The sequence below is a fragment of the Thamnophis elegans genome, chromosome 5, assembly GCF_009769535.1.
Source record: "Thamnophis elegans isolate rThaEle1 chromosome 5, rThaEle1.pri, whole genome shotgun sequence".
Taxonomy (NCBI): Eukaryota; Metazoa; Chordata; class Lepidosauria; order Squamata; family Colubridae; genus Thamnophis; species Thamnophis elegans.
In genome coordinates, this window is record NC_045545.1 from 97,337,743 (window position 1) to 97,359,752 (window position 22,010).

General features: G+C 44.5%; 1 protein-coding gene across 1 annotated transcript in view; it reads right to left on the reverse strand.

Annotated features, from left to right (window-relative positions):
- Window positions 1-15,611, reverse strand: part of ANGPT4 (angiopoietin 4) — a 34,360-nt gene extending 18,749 nt beyond the window's left edge. The window contains exon 1 of the mRNA XM_032218381.1: window positions 15,146-15,611. Coding sequence (XP_032074272.1) covers window positions 15,146-15,460 — 315 coding nt within the window. The 5' untranslated portion in view covers window positions 15,461-15,611. The remainder of the gene's footprint in view (window positions 1-15,145) is intronic.
- Between the last annotated feature and the right edge of the window lie 6,399 nt (window positions 15,612-22,010).

The window sequence follows — 22,010 nt, forward strand, 5'->3', positions numbered from 1 at the left end:
GGGACAAGTCACGGGAGCTCACTCGGTTACGTGGGTGCTAGGGATTCGAACTGCTGAACTGCCGACCTTCCTGATCGACAAACTCAGCGTCTTAGCCACTGAGCCATTGCATCCCATACCAATACACAAACACCAGGGAACACTCCCCATGCTTGGCATGGCGGTTTAAATGCAAAGTTTAGACTTCCGGCTCAGTTAATTCAGGGGGTTGTGTGAATGCAGAAATGCTCTCTCAGCACCGGCCTGCCTCTCAGGGTGTTGTTTCGAAAATCGTTTTCGGAAGTCGTTTTGAGCTCTCAAAAAAGAAATAGGGGAAAAGAAATGAAATGAAGGGAGGAAAGAAAGAAAGAAAGAAAGAAAGAAAGAAAGAAGGAAGGAAGGAAGGAAGGAAGGAAAGGAAGGAAGGAAGGAAGGAAAGAAGGAAGGAAGAAAGAAAGAAAGAAAGAAAGACTGCCACGACATCTTTCACGAAGACATGTTAGGATTAATAAATAAGGTTCCAGGATCAACTGGATCCAGATGATTAAAATCCACCACCCCCTCCCTCCTCCCCGGGGCCTTCACAGCCACTTCCTTGGGACAGTGGCCGTGTTCCCGCAAGACAGAAAGAAGGCGCATGTTTAGATCAGTGATGAAGCGCAGATGTTCGTCTTTTGAAATCCCCAGGGGAGATGCGTTTCCTGAAGTCCTCTATTTTGGGGAGAGAGATCCTTATAACAGATTTGTTTAATAAATTCCGGCATTTTGCAGAGGCTCTGGGAAGCTGGGGCTTCCAACGACAGGTCAGCCGAGCCAAGAGCTCCCCTTCGGTGGCAGCACAGAAGCTAAGAGCTTCAGCGTGAGCTGGGAAGTCAAAATTCAGCAAGGGTAGAGGTGTGTCTATGATTCTCCCAGTCTACGATTCATACAATTGGAGAAACATAGAAACAGAATTACAGAATCATAGAATCGCAGAATCATAGAACCACAGAACCATAGAAACGTAGAATCACGGAATCACAGAATCATACAAACATTGAATCATAGAATTATAGAATCACAGAAACATGGAATCACAGAATCGTGGAATCACAGAAACAGAATCATAGAATCACAGAATCATAGAAACAGAATCATAGAATCACAGAATCATAGAAACAGAATACTAGAATTGTGGAATCACAGAATCACGGAATCACAGAAACATAGTATCACAGAAACATAGAATCATGAAATCACAGAATCATAGAATCATACAAATATAGAATCATAGAATCACGAATCACGGAATCATAGAAACAGAAGCATAGAATCATGGAATCAGAGAAACATAGAATCACAGAATCAAGAACCAGAATCATAGAATCACAGAATCACGGGATCAAGAACCAGAATCATAGAATCACAGAATCATAGAAACAGAATAATAGAATCAAAGAATCACGGAATCACAGAATCATGGAATCAGAAATATACAATCATGGAATCAGAGAAACAGAATCACAGAATTGCAAAAGCAGAATCTTAGGGCTGGAAGGGATCTTGGAGGTCTTCCAATCCATCCCTCTGCTCAAGGCAGGAGACCTTATACCATCCCAGTCAAATGGATGTCCAATCTTGGAATCCTCCAGCGATGGAGCACTCACAATCCTAGGAGGAGGCAATCTGTTCCATTGATTAATTGATCTCCCAGTCAGGAAACTCCTCCTGACTTCCAGACTGGATCTCCCTTTGAGGAGCTTCTACCCACTGGTCTTTGTCACGTCCTCAAGTGCTTTGGAGAATAAATGGACCCTCCCTTCCCTGTAACACTTGGAAGAGAAGGTGAACTATATCCATTTATAAGCAGCACCTGGAAAAGGGTGCAGGGATTAATAGCCACCATCATGATTTCTCCAACAGAAGTTTTGTTCACAGTGACTTCATTTTTTAAATTAACCATCAGTTGATTGGGGGTATGCAGTAGACGTAATATATCTTGATTTCAGTGAAACATTGGACGGGAATACTTGATAGCATTTTGATTAGAATGAGAGGATCCTTGAAAAATCCATGCTCCCTGCCCTGTTTTCAAGATATTTTTACGGTGTTTTGGATTTCACGAACAGACTCTTAGTTTTCCACTTCCTCCTTTTGATTTTTTTGAAAGGTAGATTCTCACAGTCTTCTTTAACTAGATTTATTGAACGAGAATGGCCATTAGATTGTAGAAACCGCCCCGGATCTCATTCTCTTTTAAAGAACAAAATTAGGACGGAGGAATTGACTATTTGTTTTCCTTTTAATGAAAGGATCTGCAGAGGGGCTAAGCTCTCCTTGTCCCGGCTGCCATCTTGACTTTTCTGACTCCCTCGGACAGTCCTGCCTTTGCTGAAATCCCGAGTGCCTGATGCTCTCTGAGGGGGATGAATGTTCCCTTTAAGAAACTGCTGTTTAAAAAGAAGGAACAATCCCCAGAATTGACACAGGAAGTGGGCGAAAACTATTAATAATTCTCTGATCTTTTTGGAAAAATAAATGGAAAGTAGGCCCTTGGGAGGCTAGAACGAGAAGAGAACGAAATACACAAACAGATGCTTTTCTATTGAGGGAGAAGACTTGAAAATACGGGAAATAATTAGCAAATGTACCCTGATTTCGAGATTAGACCAGTGTTTCTTAAACTCGCCCATTTTAAGATCTGTGGACTTCAACTCCTAGAATTCCCCAGCCAGCCATGCTGGCTGGAGAATTCTGGGAGTTGTGGTCCACATAACTTTAAATGGCCAAAGTTGAGAAACATTGGTTTTAGACACACACGATACTCAGGCTTTCCCGAGCTGATGCCCTCCAAGGTGTGTTGCACCATAAGTCCCATCATCCCTGGCTCGCCTCAAGAGACCACCGGATGGGAAAACACCTTCTAGGACAGGGTGGCCAATCCCCCAACTCCCCAGGACTGGATTCATTATTGCAGTATTGAGGTGTCTGAAGGACCAGCAACTTACGGAATACTGCATCCAGTTTTGGTCGCCACAATGTAGAAAAGATGTGGAGGCTCTAGAAAGAGTGCAGAGAAGAGCAACAAAGAGGATTAGGGGACTGGAGGCCAAAACATATGAGGAACGGTTGCAAGAATTGGGTATGTCTAATTTGATGAAAAGAAGGACCAGGGGAGACATGATAGCTGTGTTCCAATATCTCAGGGGTTGCCACAAAGAAGAGGGAGTCAAACTATTCTCCAAATCACTTGAAGGCAGGACAAGAAGCAACTAATCGAGAGAAGCAACCTAGATCTAAGGAGAAATATCCTGACAGTTAGAACAATTAATCAGTGGAACTGCTTGCCACCGGAAGTTAGGAATGCTGCAATACTGGAAGTTTTTATGAAGATGTTGGATAACTATTCAACCATAAAGTGGTGTAGGGTTTCCTGCCTAAGAAAAAGGGTTGGACTAGAAGACCCCCAAGGTCCCTTCCAATTCTATTCTATTTCATTCCATTCCATTCTTTTCTACCCCATCCCATCCCATCCTATCCTAATATTCTATTCTATTCCTATTCCATTCCATTTTTTTCTATTTCTATTCTATTCCATATTTTCTCCTCTTCTTATTCCTATTCCATATTTTCTATTCTATTCTATTCCATTCCATATTTTCTCCTCTTCTCTTCTTATTCCTATTCCATATTTTCTATCCTATCCTATTCTATCCTATCCTATCCTATTCTATTCGATTCCATATTTTCTCCTCTTCTCTTCTTATTCCTATTCCATATGTTCTATTCTATTCTATTCCATATTTTCTCCTCTTCTCTTCTTATTCCTATTCCATATGTTCTATTCTATTCTATTCCATATTTTCTCCTCTTCTCTTCTTATTCCTATTCCATATTTTCTATTCTATTCTATTCCATATTTTCTCCTCTTCTCTTCTTATTCCTATTCCATATTTTCTATTCTATTCTATTCCATATTTTCTCCTCTCCTCTTCTTATTCCATATTTTCTATTCTATTCGATTCCATATTTTCTCCTCTTCTCTTCTTATTCCATATGTTCTATTCTATTCTATTCCATATTTTCTCCTCTCCTCTTCTTATTCCTATTCCATAGTTTCTTTTCTATTCTATTCTATTCCATATTTTCTCCTCTTCTCTTCTTATTCCTATTCCATATTTTCTATCCTATCCTATTCTATCCTATCCTATCCTATTCTATTCGATTCCATATTTTCTCCTCTTCTCTTCTTATTCCTATTCCATATGTTCTATTTTATTCTATTCCATATTTTCTCCTCTTCTTATTCCTATTCCATATTTTCTATTCTATTCTATTCCATATTTTCTCCTCTTCTCTTCTTATTCCTATTCCATATTTTCTATTCTATTCTATTCCATATTTTCTCCTCTCCTCTTCTTATTCCTATTCCATATTTTCTATTCTATTCGATTCCATATTTTCTCCTCTTCTCTTCTTATTCCTATTCCATATTTTCTATTCTATTCTATTCCATATTTTCTCCTCTCCTCTTCTTATTCCATATTTTCTATTCTATTCGATTCCATATTTTCTCCTCTTCTCTTCTTATTCCATATGTTCTATTCTATTCTATTCCATATTTTCTCCTCTTCTCTTCTTATTCCTATTCCATATGTTCTATTCTATTCTATTCCATATTTTCTCCTCTTCTCTTCTTATTCCTATTCCATATGTTCTATTCTATTCTATTCCATTCTATTCCATTCTATTCTATTCTATTCCATATTTTCTCCTCTTCTTATTCCTATTCCATATTTTCTATTCTATTCTATTCTATTCTATTCCATATTTTCTCCTCTTCTTATTCTTATTCCATATTTTCTATTCTATTCTATTCCATATTTTCTCCTCTTCTCTTCTTATTCCTATTCCACATTTTCTATTCTATTCTATTCTATTCCTCTCTTTGAAGTCCTTGGGATTCTCAGAGCACCGCAAACCTCTTCTCCAGTAACTCTCGTCTAGCACCAGACGGCCCAAATTTCCAACTTTGCAGCTTCCTGGGAACCGTCTGGGTTTAGTTGTCTAGGACAAAATGATTTAGCATCTGGATTGTTCGTTCTTCATCATGGTACCTCACTCCCAAACTGGCCCTTGACGCAAACCCTCCTGGCTTTCGGCCGCTCCCACAAGCACTCACACAGTACTCCAAGTTCTCCTTCGGCCAAAATTCTTTTCCTCTGCGGGTGAAAAACATAGCTGGATTTCGAAGGACTCCCACCCTCAGTCCTATGGCTTCATTTTGGATGCCGACAATCCTCGATTTACGTCCGTTAAACGAGGCCGCCACTTCGGTCATAAGTCGTAAAGTAGGTCACCAAGGGACTGTGACTGATTTTACAATCTTTATGTTGGTGGTCCTAGCATTACCGTGGCCTTAAGTAATCAAGCCCCTTCTTTCTTCTTCTTCCTGACATTTCAAAAACCCCAATTTAATTTTGTCTGGCAGCCCAGCCATCCAGATTTTCTCTTTTAACAGAAGAACAAGGGACCTTGGAGGTCTTCTAGTCCAACCCCTTGCTCAGGCAGAAAACCCTTAAGATTTCAGACAAATGGCTGTCCAATCTCTTTTTATACTGACTGGCCCCTTGTTCTGAGCGAGGCTTCCCAAGAGCATGAAGCAAACTCCTTGTCCCGACAAAAAAAACCCTTTTTTTAACTTGCTGTGAATTCTGCTCATTCCCATCCAGCAGAGTCTTTCAAGGGAGGATTTACAGTCACAGACCTTATCTGGCTTGGAGAGCTGCCAGGCCGATCTCTGCAGAACTTGGGAAAGTCTTGGAGAGTCACGAGCCAATTAAGTGAACTAATGATCTCCTGCAAACTCCACTCCCCTTTCACTCCTCTTTTATTCCCTATGGCCATTCATCATCCACCTGTGTCCTAACTCCCAAGTCGACCCCTATTCTTTAGCTGTTCCCTTCGTCTGGCAACTCTGTGCATGCACACACTGGGAACAGGCTCCAGATGTTCTTCTGCCTCACTGATGTCCGACTCTGAAGGCAGCTGATAACTGTCAGACGGCCCTGGCCCCCTCTCTGCCTCCGACACAGAGCCCTCGTCTGAGCCTTCCCCAGACTCCAGGACTGGCCCAGGTTCCTCCCCAACCCTCCTCACTGTCCGAATCTGCTGCCAGCTCCGATGGCCACTGGTGGGCCACAACCCCCCTGCTTTTTGTTTCGTTTCTTCTCTTCCTCTCTTCCCTCATTTCCAGCCACCTCTTTCCTTCGGGATCCGAATCCAAAGAAAACAGGGCTTGTTAAGTGGTTCCAGCTGATTTTGTGAAAAGCAGACTATTTTGGAGAGGCAGAAAGGGACGGGGGGGGGATGCAGTGTTTTCAGAGAGGCCCCTGAAAGACATGGTGGTTCCTTCTTCTCCTCCTAAAAGGGACCCCGTCATCTTCAGAGGTTAGTCACGTCCCGTTGCACAGTTGCAAGGGGAAAGCAACAAGATCTCAGGGAAGAGAGTTGCAACTTAAAACTGATTAAAATAGAAAACCCAGCCAAGGCTCCAGCGTGGGCGGGATCCCAACTCTCCTGCAAAACTTTTGAATCCGCTTCAAATGAGCGTTGGATTCCAGGCACCCAAGCCGTTTGAAAAAAAAAAGCATTTTTGGGACAACTGTGACCTGGATGATTGAGAATCTACACAGACCTTAGTGCAAGATGGAGAAAGCACTCCTGCCTTGGGCAGAGGGTTGGACTAGAAGACCTCCAAGGTCCCTTCCAACTCTTCTGTTATTCTGTAATTCCGTAAGGGTCTCCTGCTTGAGCAGAGGGCTGGACTAGAAGACCTCCAAGGTCCCTTCCAACTCTTGTTATTCTGTAATTCTGTAACAATCTCCTGCTTGAGCAGAGGGCTGGACTAGAAGATCTCCAAGGTTCCTTCCAAGTCTTATTATTTTGTAATTCCGTAAGGGTCTCCTGCTTGAGCAGAGGGCTGGACTAGAAGATCTCCAAGGTCCCTTCCAACTCTTTGTCCTTCCAGCTCTTACGGGTGTATGATTTTATCATTCAGAACAGGGGGGGGTTGGGGATACCATTTGGGAGACCTGAAAGACCATATTAGGAACCCATCATGATAGGGGGGGAAAAACCTTCTCTCTGGTCCCAAAAGTGCTTTTTTTCAAGAGGCAACTGGATTTTCTTGGAAGACATTTCACTTCTCATCCGAGGAGAGCCGAGGTGGCGCAGTGGTTAGGGTGCAGTACTGCAGGCCACTTCAGCTGACTGTTATCTGCAGTTCGGCGGTTCAAATCTCACCGGCTCAAGGTTGACTCAGCCTTCCATCCTTCCGAGGTGGGTGAAATGAGGACCCGGATTGTTGTTGGGGGCAATATGCTGACTCTGTAAACCGCTTAGAGAGGGCTGAAAGCCCTATGAAGCGGTATATAAGTCTAACTGCTATTGCTATTGCTATCCAAGAAGCTTCTTCAGCTCTGAATGGATGGTGGGGAATGGAAGGACTCAGATGTGATGGAATTCAAGTTAGAATAACAGAGTTGGAAGGGACTTTGGAGGTCTTCTAGTCCAACCCCCTGCTTAGGCAAGAAACCCTACACCACTTCGGACAAATGGCTATCCAAGATCTTCTTAACCTCTGTTGGAGCATTCACAACTTCTGGAGGCAACTTCTGTTCCACTGATTCATTGTTCTAACTGTCAGGAAATTTCTCCTTAGTTCTAAGTTTATTCTCTCCTTGATTAGTTTCCATCCATTGCTTCTTGTTCTACCCTAAGGTGCCTTGGAGAATAGTTTGACTCCCTCTTCTTTGGGGCAACCCCTGTGATATTGGAAGACTGCTATCATGTCTCCCCTAGTCCTTCTCTTCATCAAACTAGACATCTCCAGTTCCTGCAACCGTTCTTCCTATGTTTTTAGTCTCCAGTCCCCTAATCCTCTTTCTTGCTCTTCTCTGCACTCTTTCCAGAGTCTCCACATCTTTTCTACATCGTGGCGACCAAAACTGGATGCCAATATTCGAAGTGTGGCCTTACCAAGGGATGGATTCCACCATTCATTTGATGGATTCCACCATCCATTCAGAGCTGAAGAAGCTCCTTGGATGAAAAGGCAAAACGTCTTCGAAAGAAAAACCAAGAAAGTCCAGTTGCCTCTTGAAAAAAGCACCTTTAGGACAACCTGGATGACGGAGAATCTCCATAGACACTTTCTCTGTGGTTAGTAAAAGTCCACTGCGAGTTGAGGGTACAAAATCAAATCAACATTCCTTGTGTGATTGAGAACTTCCAAGGATGTCCTGAATGCAGCCAATATTTATTCCAGCAGTTGCCAGAAGCTGACATAAACATTTTGTTTTAAACTCTGTTTCCCAGGATGGGATTAGTACCTTGTTTATATAAAGTGCCATGAAAGGGAAAAGAGGAACAGACAAGGATGGGATTGCAGTGATCCCCAAATCTCTTCTCAAATTTTCACAAAGTTCCCTCCGGATCAAACCGCTCTGTTTTGTGTATTGTTGCTAGACCATCATGTTGTTCCTGTTCTTGATTTATTTTTGAACATTATTTTTAAAAAATGTTCTTATTTTTCTTGTTCACTGTTTATCTTTTTCCCCCTGGTTATTCATCCAGCATTGTATTTTTATACTGTGGTTACACTGAGAACCACCCAGATCCCTTTGGAATCGGATGAGGCCTAAACTGAAAAATAAATGATAAAATAAAAAAAAAAATAAAGTGAAGTGAATAATATACTATAAAATAAAATGAAGTAATAAAATAATATAAAATAAAATGAAGTGAAGTAATAAAACAAAATAAGATAAGGTCATTTATCTAAAATGATATGGGTTCGTCTGCTTGAGCAGGGGGCTGGACTAGAAGACCTCCAAGGTCCCTTCCAACTCTTGTTATTCTGTAATTCCGTAAGAGTCTCCTGCTTGAGCAGACGGCTGGACTAGAAGACCTCTGAGGTCCCTTCCAACTCTGTTATTCTGTAATTCTGTAAGGGTCTCCTGCTTGAACAGGGGTTGGACTAGAAGATCTCCGAGGTCCCTTCCAACTCTTGTTATTCTGTAATTCTGTAAGGGCCTCCTGCTTGAGCAGATGGCTGGACTAGAAAGACCTCCGAGGTCCCTTCCAACTCTGTTATTCTGTAATTCTGTAAGAGTCTCCTGCTTGAGCAGGGGGCTGGACTAGAAGACCTCCAAGGTTTCTTCCAACTCTTGTTATTCTATAATTCTGTAACAATCTCCTGCTTGAGCAGAGGGCTGGACTAGAAGACCTCCAAGGTCCCTTCCAGTTCTATTCCTATTGTATTGTATATTGTTATATTCTATTCTATTCTATTCCATGTTTTCTTTTCTATTCTATTCTATTCCATTCCATGTTTTCTCTTCTCTTCTATTCTGAACTGATGTGAAGTGAAATAATAAAATTAAGTAAAATGATGTGATGTGACATGACTTGATGTGATGTGAAGTAATAAAGTAAAATAAAATGAAGTGGAATGAAACAATAAAATAAAATTAAAGTGACACCAAGTGAAATGAAATGAAATAATAAAATAATATGAAGTGAAGTGAAACGCAATAATGCGACGTGAAGTGAAATAATAAGGAAAAAAAATAAAAGAGTACATCAAATCAAATCAAATCACCATTGGTCACAGGGATGTCTGTGTCTGAGGGTCAAAAACATCAAAACAGCGGCCATAACCATGAGACCAAACCTCCTCCACCCCTTTTTAACAGTTGGGGCTTCAATCGTGGTTGTGGCCGCCATCTTGACTTTTTTGCCCTCCCCTCTCTCTGGTTGGTTACCCTTTTTAAAAAAAATCTAATTTTAGGCAGTAAAGCGATGATGAAAGCAAAAAGAGATTAGGATTAGGAGTTCTTTATATATATTTTTTGCCCCATGTAGTTCTCCTATCATTCTTTTGACATGAGGGGGTCAAGTTGTGGTAAATCTTCCATCTCAGTTTACCTCAATCTGAGCAATTAAAAATGTGGGGAACATAACAAAACTCACAAAATAATAGTTATGAGTAAAACAAGAGGGTTAAGAATGGTGAAATCCAAATGAAATACAATAGAAGGGGAAATAATATAAGGTGAGCGGTATCGATTGATAATTGCTATTAGAAAGAACAGGAAGCTCCTGTTCGTATTGTATTGTGTAAATGTGGTGTACGCCTAAGTTTTGTGTGTGTGTGTTATTTTACATGCTTGTTAATTTAAAAAAATGTGTGGACTTCCAACACCCAGAACTGTGGTTCTATCGTGAACCACCCGGATTTAATTGGAATTGAGTGAGGCTTAAACTGAATAAAATGATAAATAAAATAAAACAATAAAACAATAAGCAAAGCAAAATAAAATGAAATATCCATTGGTCATAGGGGTCTGTGTCTGAGAGTAAAAAAAAAAATCGAAAATCAAAATGCCAGCCAAAATGCTGGCTGGGGAATTCTGGGAATTGAAGTCCACCAACTTCAGGCGGCGAAGTTTAAGAACCATTTGCTCCATGCATTAACTACATCAGGAAGTAAACCGGGAGTAAACGCCAATTCCCAAGCAAGGACATTGAAAATGGAGGCCACGTGATGGTGGAAAATTGCAAACAATGCAGGTGAAAAATTTGATCAGCTGCCAAGGAAGGGAGAAAGCTGGAGCACTGGATACAGATCATCAAAAGCTGGAAAGGTATTGATGGTTTGATGTTGGAGAAGATCCATGAGAAGACCACGGAGAGACAAAAAAAAAGGGAAGCCATGGATCGTTGAATCAATTGTAAGTTCGCACTTGAGGATCAGCCCAAAGTTCTCACAAACGACAAGATTCATTTTGGGCACCCGATGCTGAGGTTGCAAAAAGTGTGCAGAGAAGAGCAACAAAGAAAGAATAGAATGGACAGAGTTGGAAGGGACCTTGGAGGTCTTCTAGTCCAACCCCCTGCCTAGACAGGAAACCCTACACCACTTCAGACAAATGGCTGTCCAACCTCTTCTTAAAAACTTCCAAGTGTTGGAGCATTCACAACTTCTGGAGGCAACTTCTGTTCCACTGGTTAATTGTTCTCACTGTCAGGAAGTTTCTCCTTAATTCCACGTTGCTTCTCTCCTTGATTAGTTTCCCATCATTGCTCCTTCAGGTGCCTTGGAGAATAGCTTGACTCCCTCTTCTTTGTGGCAACCCCTGTGATATTGGAAGATGCTATCATGTCTCCCCTAGTCCTTCTTTTCATCAAACTAGACATCCCCAGTTCCTGCAACCGTTCTTCCTATGTTTTAGCCTCCAGTCCCCTAATCCTCTTTGTTGCTCTTCTCTGCACTCTTTCTAGAGTCTCCACATCTTTTTTACATCGTGGAGACCAAAACTGAATGCAGGATTCCAAGTGTGGCCTTACCAAGGCCTTATAAAGTGGTATTAACACTTCACGTGATCTTGATTCTATCCCTCTGTTGATGCAGCCTAGAACTGTGTTGGCTTTTTTGGCCAAAGATAATTTAGGCTTGTCTGGAGGCTAAATCGTAGGATGAACAGTTGAGGGAACTAAATATGTCTAGACCAGTGTTTCTCAACCTTGGCAACTTGAAGATGTCCGGATTTCAACTCCCAGAATTCCCCAGCCAGCATTCGCATTGAAGTCCAGACATCTTCAAGTTGCCAAGGTTGAGAAACACTGGTCTAGACTAATGAAGAGAAGAATTAGATACCAGTTTTCCAATATTTGAGAGGCTATCCCAAAAAAGAGGGGATCCACCTATTCTTCAAAGCCCCCCAAAGGCAGGACAGGAAGTAATAGGTTTAAGATCATTAGAGGCAGATCCCACCTAGAATTAAGGAGAAACTTCCTGATGGTGAGAATAATTAACCAAGGGAAGAGCTGCCTTCAAAAGTCGTGGCTGCTCCATTACTGGACGTTTTCAAGAAAAGATTGGACCACCATTTGATCAGGATTATATAAGGACCCACCCCTGTCTGTCTTGAGCAGGGGGTTGGACTAGAAGACCTCCAAGGTCCCTTCCGGCCCTATGAATTCTATACTGAATACTTTCTTTTTAAAAAAGTTTTTTTTAATTACCTATTTTAACTTCTTTGATAAACTAAGTGTTTTTCGGGTTCCACCCCCCCTTTACATCTTCTATTATTCATGGTTTATTTTGCACCATATTTTCATTTCACATTTCAGCCATCTTATTTTCTTTCCACGTTTTCCAGCTTAATTTTAATTTCTTCTTAATATATAAGAAGCCGAGGTGGCGCAGTGGTTAGGGTGCAGTACTGCAGGCCACTTCAGCTGACTGTTATCTGCAGTTCAGCGGTTCTAATCTCACCGGCTCAAGGTTAACTCAGCCTTCCATCTTTCCGAGGTGGGTGAAATGAGGACCCAGACTGTGGGGGCGATATGCTGACTCTGTAAACCGCTTAGAGAGGGCTGAAAGCCCTATGAAGCGGTATATAAGTCTAACTGCTATTGCTATTGCTATTGTTAAACAATATCTTTATTGCCTCTCCAAGTTAATTAGATTTAACATAACATTTCCATCTATTATTCTTTTTTTTTTACTCTCAACCAACATACATCCCCAAATTCAATTTTATACAGTAAACATTTCACTTAGTTAATTGTCCACAATTAATAGTATTAATCTATTTCCCTCACATCACATTAGCTATATAGCATTGGCTACATCACCAAATTTCATTCTATTCTACTAGTAAATCCTTTTCCTTCTTTCCTCCTTTCAACCACAATTTCTAAAGGGGTCAAGAGGAACATATTCCTATACTCACCTCACAGAGTTACTTTTATGGGGGAAACAGGAGGAGAAAAATGTGTTGGGTATATTTGCCGCATTGAGTTATTTGTACAAAGAGCAATGGCTGGGTATAAATAATTAAATAAACAAATAAACAACCCACTCAATTTCATTAGCCACCGAAGAGTCATCCTGTGGTTAGATGGGTGGCATATAAATTTAAGAAATAATGAACTTTGGGAAGGAAAGTGAAATACAATCCATTTTGCTCTCCTGCCCTCATCCTGCTACATTTAAAGCTCAGGTCAACTGATCCAGGTGGACTGCAAGAGATCTTGGAAGTGAGCCAAGTGCCTTCTCTTGCCCCTCCACCCAACAGGTGACTCAGGTAGATGCCCCAGACAACGCTGCTGCCCCCCCCAAAATTTTCAAATTCCAGCTAACAGAAAGCAGAGTTGGAAGGGACCTTGGAGGTCTTCTAGTCCAACCCTCTGCTCAGGCAGGAAACCCTATACCATTTTAGAAAAATGGTTGTCCAATCCTTTCTTAAACACTTCCAGTGTGGGAACATCCATAGCTTCTGGTGGCAAGTTGTTTCACTGGTGAATTGTCCTCACTGTTAGAAAGTTTCTCCCTAGTTTCATTCTGCTTCTCTCCTTGATTAATTGCTATCCGTTGCTTTTTGTTCTGCCTTCTGGGGCTTTAGCAATAGCAGTAGCAGTTAGACTTATATACCGCTTCATAGGGCTTTCAGCCCTCTCTAAGCGGTTTACAGAGTCAGCATATCACCCCCACAGTCTGGGTCCTCATTTCACCCACCTCGGAAGGATAAAAGGCTGAGTCAACCTTGAGCCGGTGAGATTAGAACCACTGAACTGCAGATAACAGTCAGCTAAAGTGGCCTGCAGTACTGCACCCTAACCACTGCGCCACCTCGGCTCATTTGGAGAACAGGTTTTTTTTTAAAAGAAGATATTGGACGATTACATGTCTAAAATGACTTGAAGACCTCCAAGGTTCCTGTTATTCTGTTATTTTCTCCTTGATGAGTTTCCAGCCATTGCTTCTTCTTCTCAGATGCTTTGGACAAGAGGTGGATCTCCTCTTCTTTGTGCAGCCCCTCAAATATTGGAATATTGCTATCATGTCTCCCCTAGTCCTTCTTTTCATTAAACTAGACATCCCCAGTTCCTGCAACCGTTCTTCCTATGTTTTAGTCTCCAGTCCCCTAATCCTCTTTCTTGCTCTTCTCTGCACTCTTTCTAGAGTCTCCACATCTTTTCTACATCGTGGCGACCAAAACTGAATGCAAATATTCCAAGTGTGGCCTTTCCAAGGCATTGTAGGTAAAGGTTCCCCTGGCACATACGTGCTAATCGTTCCCGACTCTAGAGGGCGGTGCTCATCTCCGTTTCAAAGCCCAAGAGCCAGCGCTGTCCGAAGACATCTCCGTGGTCACGTGGCTGGCATGACTCAACGCCGAAGACGCACGGAACATTTTCCTTCCCACCAAAGGTGGTTCCTATTTTTCTACTTGCATTTTTTACATGGTTTCGGACTGCTAGGTTGGCAGAAGCTGGGACGAGTCACGGGAGCTCACTCCGTTACCCAGCACTAGGGATTCGAACCGCCAGCCATTCTGATGGACAAGTTTTCTTGCAGATGTTTCATGGCTCAACTAAGTAACATCATCAATACAATACAATAGCAGAGTTGGAAGGGACCTTGGAGGTCTTCTAGTCCAACCCCCTGCGTAGGCAGGAAACCCTATACCGTTTCAGACAAATGGCTATCCAGCATCTTCTTAAAGACTTCCAGTGTTGGGGCATTCACAACTTCTGGAGGCAACTTCTGTTCCTCTGATTAATTGTTCCAACTGTCAGGAAATTTCTCCTCAGTTCTAAGTTGCTTCTCTCCTTGATTAGTTTCCACCTATTGCTTCTTGTTCTGCCCTCAGGTGCCTTGGAGAATAGTTTGACTCCCTCTTCTTTGTGGCAACCCCTGAGATATTGGAAGGCTGCTATCATGTCTCCCCTTGTCCTTCTTTTCATTAAACTAGACCTACCCAGTTCCTGCAACCGTTCTTCATATGTTTTAGCCTCCAGTCCCCTAATCCTCTTTGTTGCTCTTCTCTGCACTCTTTCCAGAGTCTTTTCTACATTGTGGCGACCAAAACTGGATGCAGTTTTATTTATATATAAATATAATATTATATTTATTATTTTAATAAATATTAATTTATATTTATTATTTTAATAAATATTAATTTATATTTATTGTTCTAATACATATTAATTTATATTTATTATTTTAATACATATTAATTTATATTAATTGTTTTAATGCATATTAACTTATTAAAATAAATCATATTTATTTTAAATATTTTTTAAAATAAAAAACAATTATAAAAAATACCTTCAGGAGCCACTGAGTGTTGTTCTCCAAAATCCTCTCCAGCTGTTGGACCCTGGGGGTGGGCTGCCCCTCGGGAAAAGGGTCCCCGGGGGAATCCCTCTGCAGGGCGTTGATGGCCGGAGGGTCTCCGGGGGTTTGGCAGGGGGGAGGATCCGCTTCGGGCAGGACGAAGGTGTAACTGCAGCGCCCTTGCTGGACGCGGTGGGCGCGGCGGCGGAAGACCCCCTCGCTGGCTCTCCTCTGGCTGCCCTTCGCCCCCCGGGCTGCCAGCAGGGCACCGAGGAGAGCCAGGAGAGCGAGGAGGCTGAACTGCATGGCGGCCAGGTGGGGGAAAAGCCCACCCACTCACCCTTCTCCCCGGTCCTTTAAAGTTGGGTTTTCTCCGCTAAAACTCTCCGCTCGCAGCCAGCGGCGGGGATGGTGCCAGCGGGGAGGGCTGCTCTCTTCCTTCTGTGGGTCAGGCTGATCCTCTACCTCCCCCCCCCCCTTTCTCAATGCATTCACATTCGGTAAAATTAGAACTTCCTCTCTCCCTCTGCCCCTCCCCCTCCCCGCTCTTTCTTTTGACAGCCCCCCCCCCCTTCTTCCTCAACCCGTCTGGAGTTTTTTTTCTTTTTCTTTTCGCTTTCTTTAATCACCCGGCTGGTTTCAGGAGGGATGAGGTCAGTCCTGCAAAGAGGAGGGGGGAGGGGGAGGGGAATTTGAGGGGCTGCCCCAAGGAAGAGGGGGGCTAGAGGAGGAGGAGGAGGAGGAGGAGGAGGAGGAGGAGGAGGAGGAGGAGGAGGGGAATTTGAGGGGCTGCCCCAAAGAAGAGGGGGGCTAGAGGAGGAGGAGGGGAATTTGAGGGGCTGCCCTAAGGAAGAGGGGGGAGGAGGAGGAGGAGGAGGAGGAGGAGGAGAATTTGAGGGGCTGCCCCAAGGAAGAGGGGGGCTAGAGGAGGAGGAGGAGGAGGAAGAGAATTTGAGGGGCTGCCCAAAGGAAGAGGGGGGCTAGAGGAGGAGGAGGAGGGGAATTTGAGGGGCTGCCCCAAGGAAGAGGGGGGCTAGAGGAGGAGGAGGAGGAGAATTTGAGGGGCTGCCCCAAAGAAAAGGGGGGCTAGAGGAGGAGGAGGAGGAGGGGAATTTGAGGGGCTGCCCCAAGGAAGAGGGGGGCTAGAGGAGGAGGAGGAGAATTTGAGGGGCTGCCCCAAAGAAAAGGGGGGCTAGAGGAGGAGGAGGAGGAAGAGAATTTGAGGGGCTGCCCCAAAGAAGAGGGGGGCTAGAGGAGGAGGAGAATTTGAGGGGCTGCCCCAAAGAAAAGGGGGGCTAGAGGAGGAGGAGGAGGAGAATTTGAGGGGCTGCCCCAAAGAAGAGGGGGGCTAAAGGAGGAGGAGGAGGAAGAGGAGGAGAATTTGAGGGGCTGCCCCAAAGAAGAGGGGGGCAAGAGGAGGAGAAAGAGGAGGAGGAGAATTTGGGGAGCTGACCCAAAGAAGAGGGAGTCAAGCTATTCTCCAAAGCCCCTTGAAGGCAGGACAAGAAGCAATGGGTGGAAACTAAACAAGGAGAGAAGCAACTTAGAACTTTGGAATAAATTTCCTGCCAGTGAGGACAATTAACCAGTGGAACAGAATTTGCCTCCAGAGGTTGTGGCTGCTCCATCACTGGACGTTTTTAAGAAGGGACTGGAGAGTCTGCAATGAAGTAGGGTCTCCTGCGTCAGTAGAGTGTTGGACTACAAGTCCTTCCAAGCTCTCTTCCGATTGAAGAGAAGGAGAAGGGGAATGAGAAGGGGAGAGGGGAGAAGTACTTATGGGGTCTTGGGTGCTCTCTGAGCCTGGCTGTTTTCTTGCCGGCGTTTCATGACCCAACTAAGGAACATCATCAGTGCTAGAAGGGAGTGGGGTTTGCAGGGGGGGGAGAGGAGGAGAAAATGGAGACAGAAGGAAAAGAAGGAAGGGAAGAGGAGGAAGAAAGATGGGAACAGGAGGAGGAAGGAGGAGAAAAGGAAGAGAAAGAAACACGAACTCCTTGGCAAGAATCACACACACAAACACACAATCACACTCCAATCCTATTACAAGAGCTCATATTTAAGTCTGAAGGTTACACACTCACAACTGGGCACCCCAAAAGTGAGTGGGGTGATATGATTTTTAAAAATCCACATGGAGCGCCTTAAGTCAATGTACCCCGTTGGTTTTTGCACGGGGTGGGGGGGGAGTAGAAGCCTGTCAATCTTGGCATGCTTCAGTTTTGCATCCAACTGACTTCTGCAACTGCAAGGAAAGCCCCCCCCCCACTCCCCACTTTTGGCCTCCACCTCCCTTTTTAAAAAAAAAAAAAGATATTGGCTTAAAGTTTCCTCGCATGCCTTCATTAAAGGGAGAGAATTGGTTCTGCTTTGTCTGCATTTCCCTCCCCCTAAATGTTTGAATTAGAGATTAAAATTAGAGCAGGCCCCCCACTCCCTTCTAGCACGGATGATGTCACCTAGTTGGGTCATGGAACGTCTGCAGGAATAACCACCAAGCTCAGAGCTCTCCATGAACCACACCCTCCTCCTCTACTGCAGCACTGATGATGTTACCTAGTTGGGTCATGAAATGTCTGCAAAAAAAACACCAGGCTCAGAGAGCATCAAGGATCCATAGTCGTCGTTGTCCTCCTCCTCCTCCTCCTCCTCCTCCTCCTCCTCCTCCTCCTCCTCCTCCTCCTCCTCCTCCTCCTCGGAGCTGTGAACGCCCCAACACTGGAAGTCTTTAAGAAGATGCTGGATAGCCATTTGTCTGAAACGGTGTAGGGTTTCCTGCCTAGGCAGGGGGTTGGACTAGAAGACCTCCAAGGTCCCTTCCAACTCTGCTATTGTATTTATCAATTATCTCTATCCATCTGGATATTAAAAGAAGGACCAGGGGAGACAGGATAGCAGCCTTCCAATATCTCAGGGGTTGCCCCAAAGAAGAGGGAGTCAAACTATTCTCCAAGGCACCTGAGGGTAGAACAAGAAGCAATGGGTGGAAACTAATCAAGGAGAGAAGCAACTTAGAACTAAGGAGAAATTTCCTGACAGTGAGAACAATTAATCAGTGGAACAGAAGTTGCCTCCAGAAGTTGTGAATGCCCCAACACTGGAAGCCTTTAAGAAGAGGTTGGATGGCCATTTGTCTGAAACGGTATAGGGTTTCCTGCCTAGGCAGGGGGTTGGACTAGAAGACCTCCAAGGTCCCTTCCAACTCTGCTATTGTATTGTTACTTAGTTGAGCCATGAAACATCTGCAAGAAAACCACCAAGCTCAGAGAGCACCAGGGTCCCCACAGTCCTCCTCCTCCTCCTCAGAGCCCATTTCCTTCCAGCACTGATGATGTTACCTAGTTGGGTCATGAAATGTCTGCAAGAAAACCACCAAGCTCAGAAAGCACCAAGGACCCCACAGTCCTCTTCCTCTTCCTCCTCCTCCTCCTTGGAGCCCATTCCCTTCTTGCACTGATGATGGTACCAAGTTGGGTCATGAAACATCTGGAGTAAAACCAGCACACTCAGAGAGCACCAAGGACCCCCCCCCCCATCTACTTGATGTTAAATTCTGGCAGATCACAGTTGGTTCAGAATCGTGAAGCTGAACGACTTTCCATGGGGAACCTAGAACCCTCTTCTAGATAGCCTAACCAGGGCTCTAACTAAGATGACATAAGGCCATTTGAGTTGGTGGGTCTACTTCCTCGTTCTCTCCCCAGTCGGAGTTCTATAGCCCCCAAATTTCATAGAACCAATAGCAGTTTTGATATCTAAATCAAGATCACCTGAAATTGTTAATGCCCCTTGATAAGGCCTCAGTAAGACCATACTTGGAATACGGCGTCCAGTTTTGGTCGCCACAATATAAAAACGATGTGGGGACTCTAGCACAGGGATGGCTAACGTTTTTGTAGTTTGTTATGCTAACTTTGCATGAGTGACTTCCACGCGGGGGGGGGGGAATTTTCGCCCTCCCCAGGCTATGGAAGTGTCCCTGAAGCTTGGGGAGAGCGAAAATGGACTGCCCTGGGCCCCTGGGCAGTTTTCTCCCTCCCCGGGCTTCAGGAAGGCCTCCATAACCTGGAGAGGGTGAAAAACAGGCGCATTGTGCCAACCGGAAGTTTGTTCTCCGAACTTCCGGTTAGGCCTGTTTTTCGCCCTCTCTAGGCTCCGGAGGCTTTCCTGAAGCCCGGGGAGGGAGAAAACAGACTCCCCCAGCCCTCTTGGCCTCAGAGGGACGGTGGAAAGCCATTTTTGCCCTCCCCAGGCTTCATAGCCTGGGCAGGGTGAAAAACAGGCGCATCAGGCCAACCGGAAGTTTGTTCCCCAAACAAACTTCCGGTTGGGCCTGTTTTTAGCCCTCTCTAGGCTCCAGAGCAGTGTTTCTCAACCTTGGCAACTTGAAGATGTCTGGACTTCAACTCCCAGAATTCCCCAGCCAGCGAATGCTATCCAGACATCTTCAAGTTGCCAAGGTTGAGAAACACTGCTCCAGAGGGTTTCCTGAAGCCCGGGGAGGGAGAAAAGGAAGGAAGGAAGGAAGGAAGGAAGAAATAGCAGTAGACTTAGCAGTAGACTTATATACCGCTTCATAGGCCTTTCAGGCCTCTCTAAGCGGTTTACAGAGAGTCAGCATATTGCCCCCAACAATCTGGGTCCTCATTTTGCCCACCTCGGAAGGATGGAAGGCTGAGTCAACCCTGAGCCGGTGAGATTTGAACCGCTGACCTGCTGATCTAGCAGTAGCCTGCAGTGCTGCATTTAACCACTGCGCCACCTTGGCTCTAAAAAGAAAGAAAGAAAGAAAGAAAGAAAGAAAGAAAGAAAGAAAGAGCAAGGGGAATTGGTTCCAGGAAACGCTGGATTATCAGCTAGTATTAGTTAAAAGGCGGAGGAAGGGATTTCATGGAGGGCTTTTCTTGTATCACCTAAACGTAAGGTGTCCAGATTTTAACATTGGTAAAGAGGGACACCATTGACTGTGTGTGTGTGTGTGTGATTAAATTTTTTTTTTTTAAAAATCGGGACTTTTTAAAAACGCCGCGGGACGCAGGACGAATTGTTCAAAACCGGGACTGTCCCGCCAAAAGCGGGACGTCTGGTCACCTTACTACCTAAATGTCCACCTCCCCAGTCACTCTTCACCAGGGATTCCTCGAAATCCCAGCTTCCTGGAAGCCAACCTCCTGCCTGCGACACGAAGGAAGGTGACGGTGTTTACTCTGGCTGGGGTTTTCCTGATCGATATCAGCTTGTTTGCAACAGGAAGAGCTCCGGAAGTGTTTCCTTTCCGTTGTTTTTTTTGTGGGCAAAGGCATCACTCAAAGGCAAGGGTTTAGCTTCTTGTCCCCGCTAAAGAAAATTCTTCACATTTAATTCTCCCCTCCCTCCCCTTGCCCCCCCCCCACTCTCCTCCCCCTGCCCATCTGGCAGTGTTAGCTCCCCTCTTGTCTTCTCCTCTGGGATCAAAACTGAGTAGAAAATCCAGAGTGATGATTTCGGGCCCCATTTGGGATCCATTTGGCCTGGAGCCGGGCAGAGTGTTGCTAGAAAGCTGCTATTTTGGGAAAGGCTCAAAGGCTGCCAGGCTCCCCCACATGGGAAGGAAGGGGGGGGGGGACCGGGATGTTTTCCTAAGGGCACATCGAACATGTTTTCAGACTCTCTTTGGAACGGGTAAGACAAGTGAAGGGGGAAAGAGTCAACTGGCTTGGTGCAATCTGATCAGCAACTCCAGGACTGCAAGCTAGGAGTTTTGACATCTTCAGAAAGCCACCCCCCAAGACGTACATTTATTGACCCATTTTACCCATCATTAGAACAGACTGAAGAATTCAAATATGTTTAAAGAAAACTCAATAATGATCTTGCAGCAACCCTTATAAAAGATCAAGAATACATTGACATTCATCAAGTTAACCATTTTATGGATTCACCCAACAAACATATGAAGAACGGTTGCAGGAACTGGGGATGTCTGGTTTAATGAAAGGAAGGACCAGGGGAGACATGATAGGAGTCTTCCAATATCTCAGGGGTTGCCACAAAGAAGAGGGAGTCAAGCTATTCTCCAAGGCACCTGAGGGTAGAACAAGAAGCAATGGGTGGAAACTAATCAAGGAGAGAAGCAACTTAGAACTGAAGAGAAATTTCCTGACAGTTAGAACAATTAATCAGTGGAACAGAAGTTGCCTCCAGAGATTGTGGGTGCTCCATCACTGGAGGTTTTTAAGAGGAGATTGGACAACAATTTGACCAGGATGGTGTAAGGCTCTTGTCTTGAGCAGAGGGCTGGACTAGAAGATCTCCAAGCTCCCTTCCAATTCTTATTCTGTATCCTAATCAGTGGTGGGTTGCGGGCCGGGAGCAACAGGCACCGTTCCGGTATAGTGCTTCAGAGGGCCTACCCACCTATCCTCTTTCCTGAGCTGTATTTGACCCAACCACCTCCTCCTCCTCCTCCTCCTCCTCCTCCTCCTCCTCCTCCTCCTCCTCCTCGGAGCTGTGAATGCCCCAACACTGGAAGTCTTTAAGAAGATGTTGGATAGCCATTTGTCTGAAATGGTATAAGTCTCCTGCTTGAGCAGGGAGTTGGGCTAGAAGACCTCCAAGGTCCCTTCCAACTCTGTTATTCTGTTTTTCTGGAAGGGATAGATGGAGAGAGCGGGAGGAGGAGAGGGGATTGGAGGAGAGGGGAGGAATAATGGAAAAGGAAGAAAGGAAGGAAAAGGAAAGATGGAAAGGAAAGGAAAGGGGAAAGAAAGATGGAAAGGGGATGGAAAGGGGGAAAGGAAAGATGAAGGGGAAGGGGAAGGAAAGATGGAAGAGGGAAGAAAGATGGAAAGGGAGGAAAGGAAAAGGGAAGGAAAGA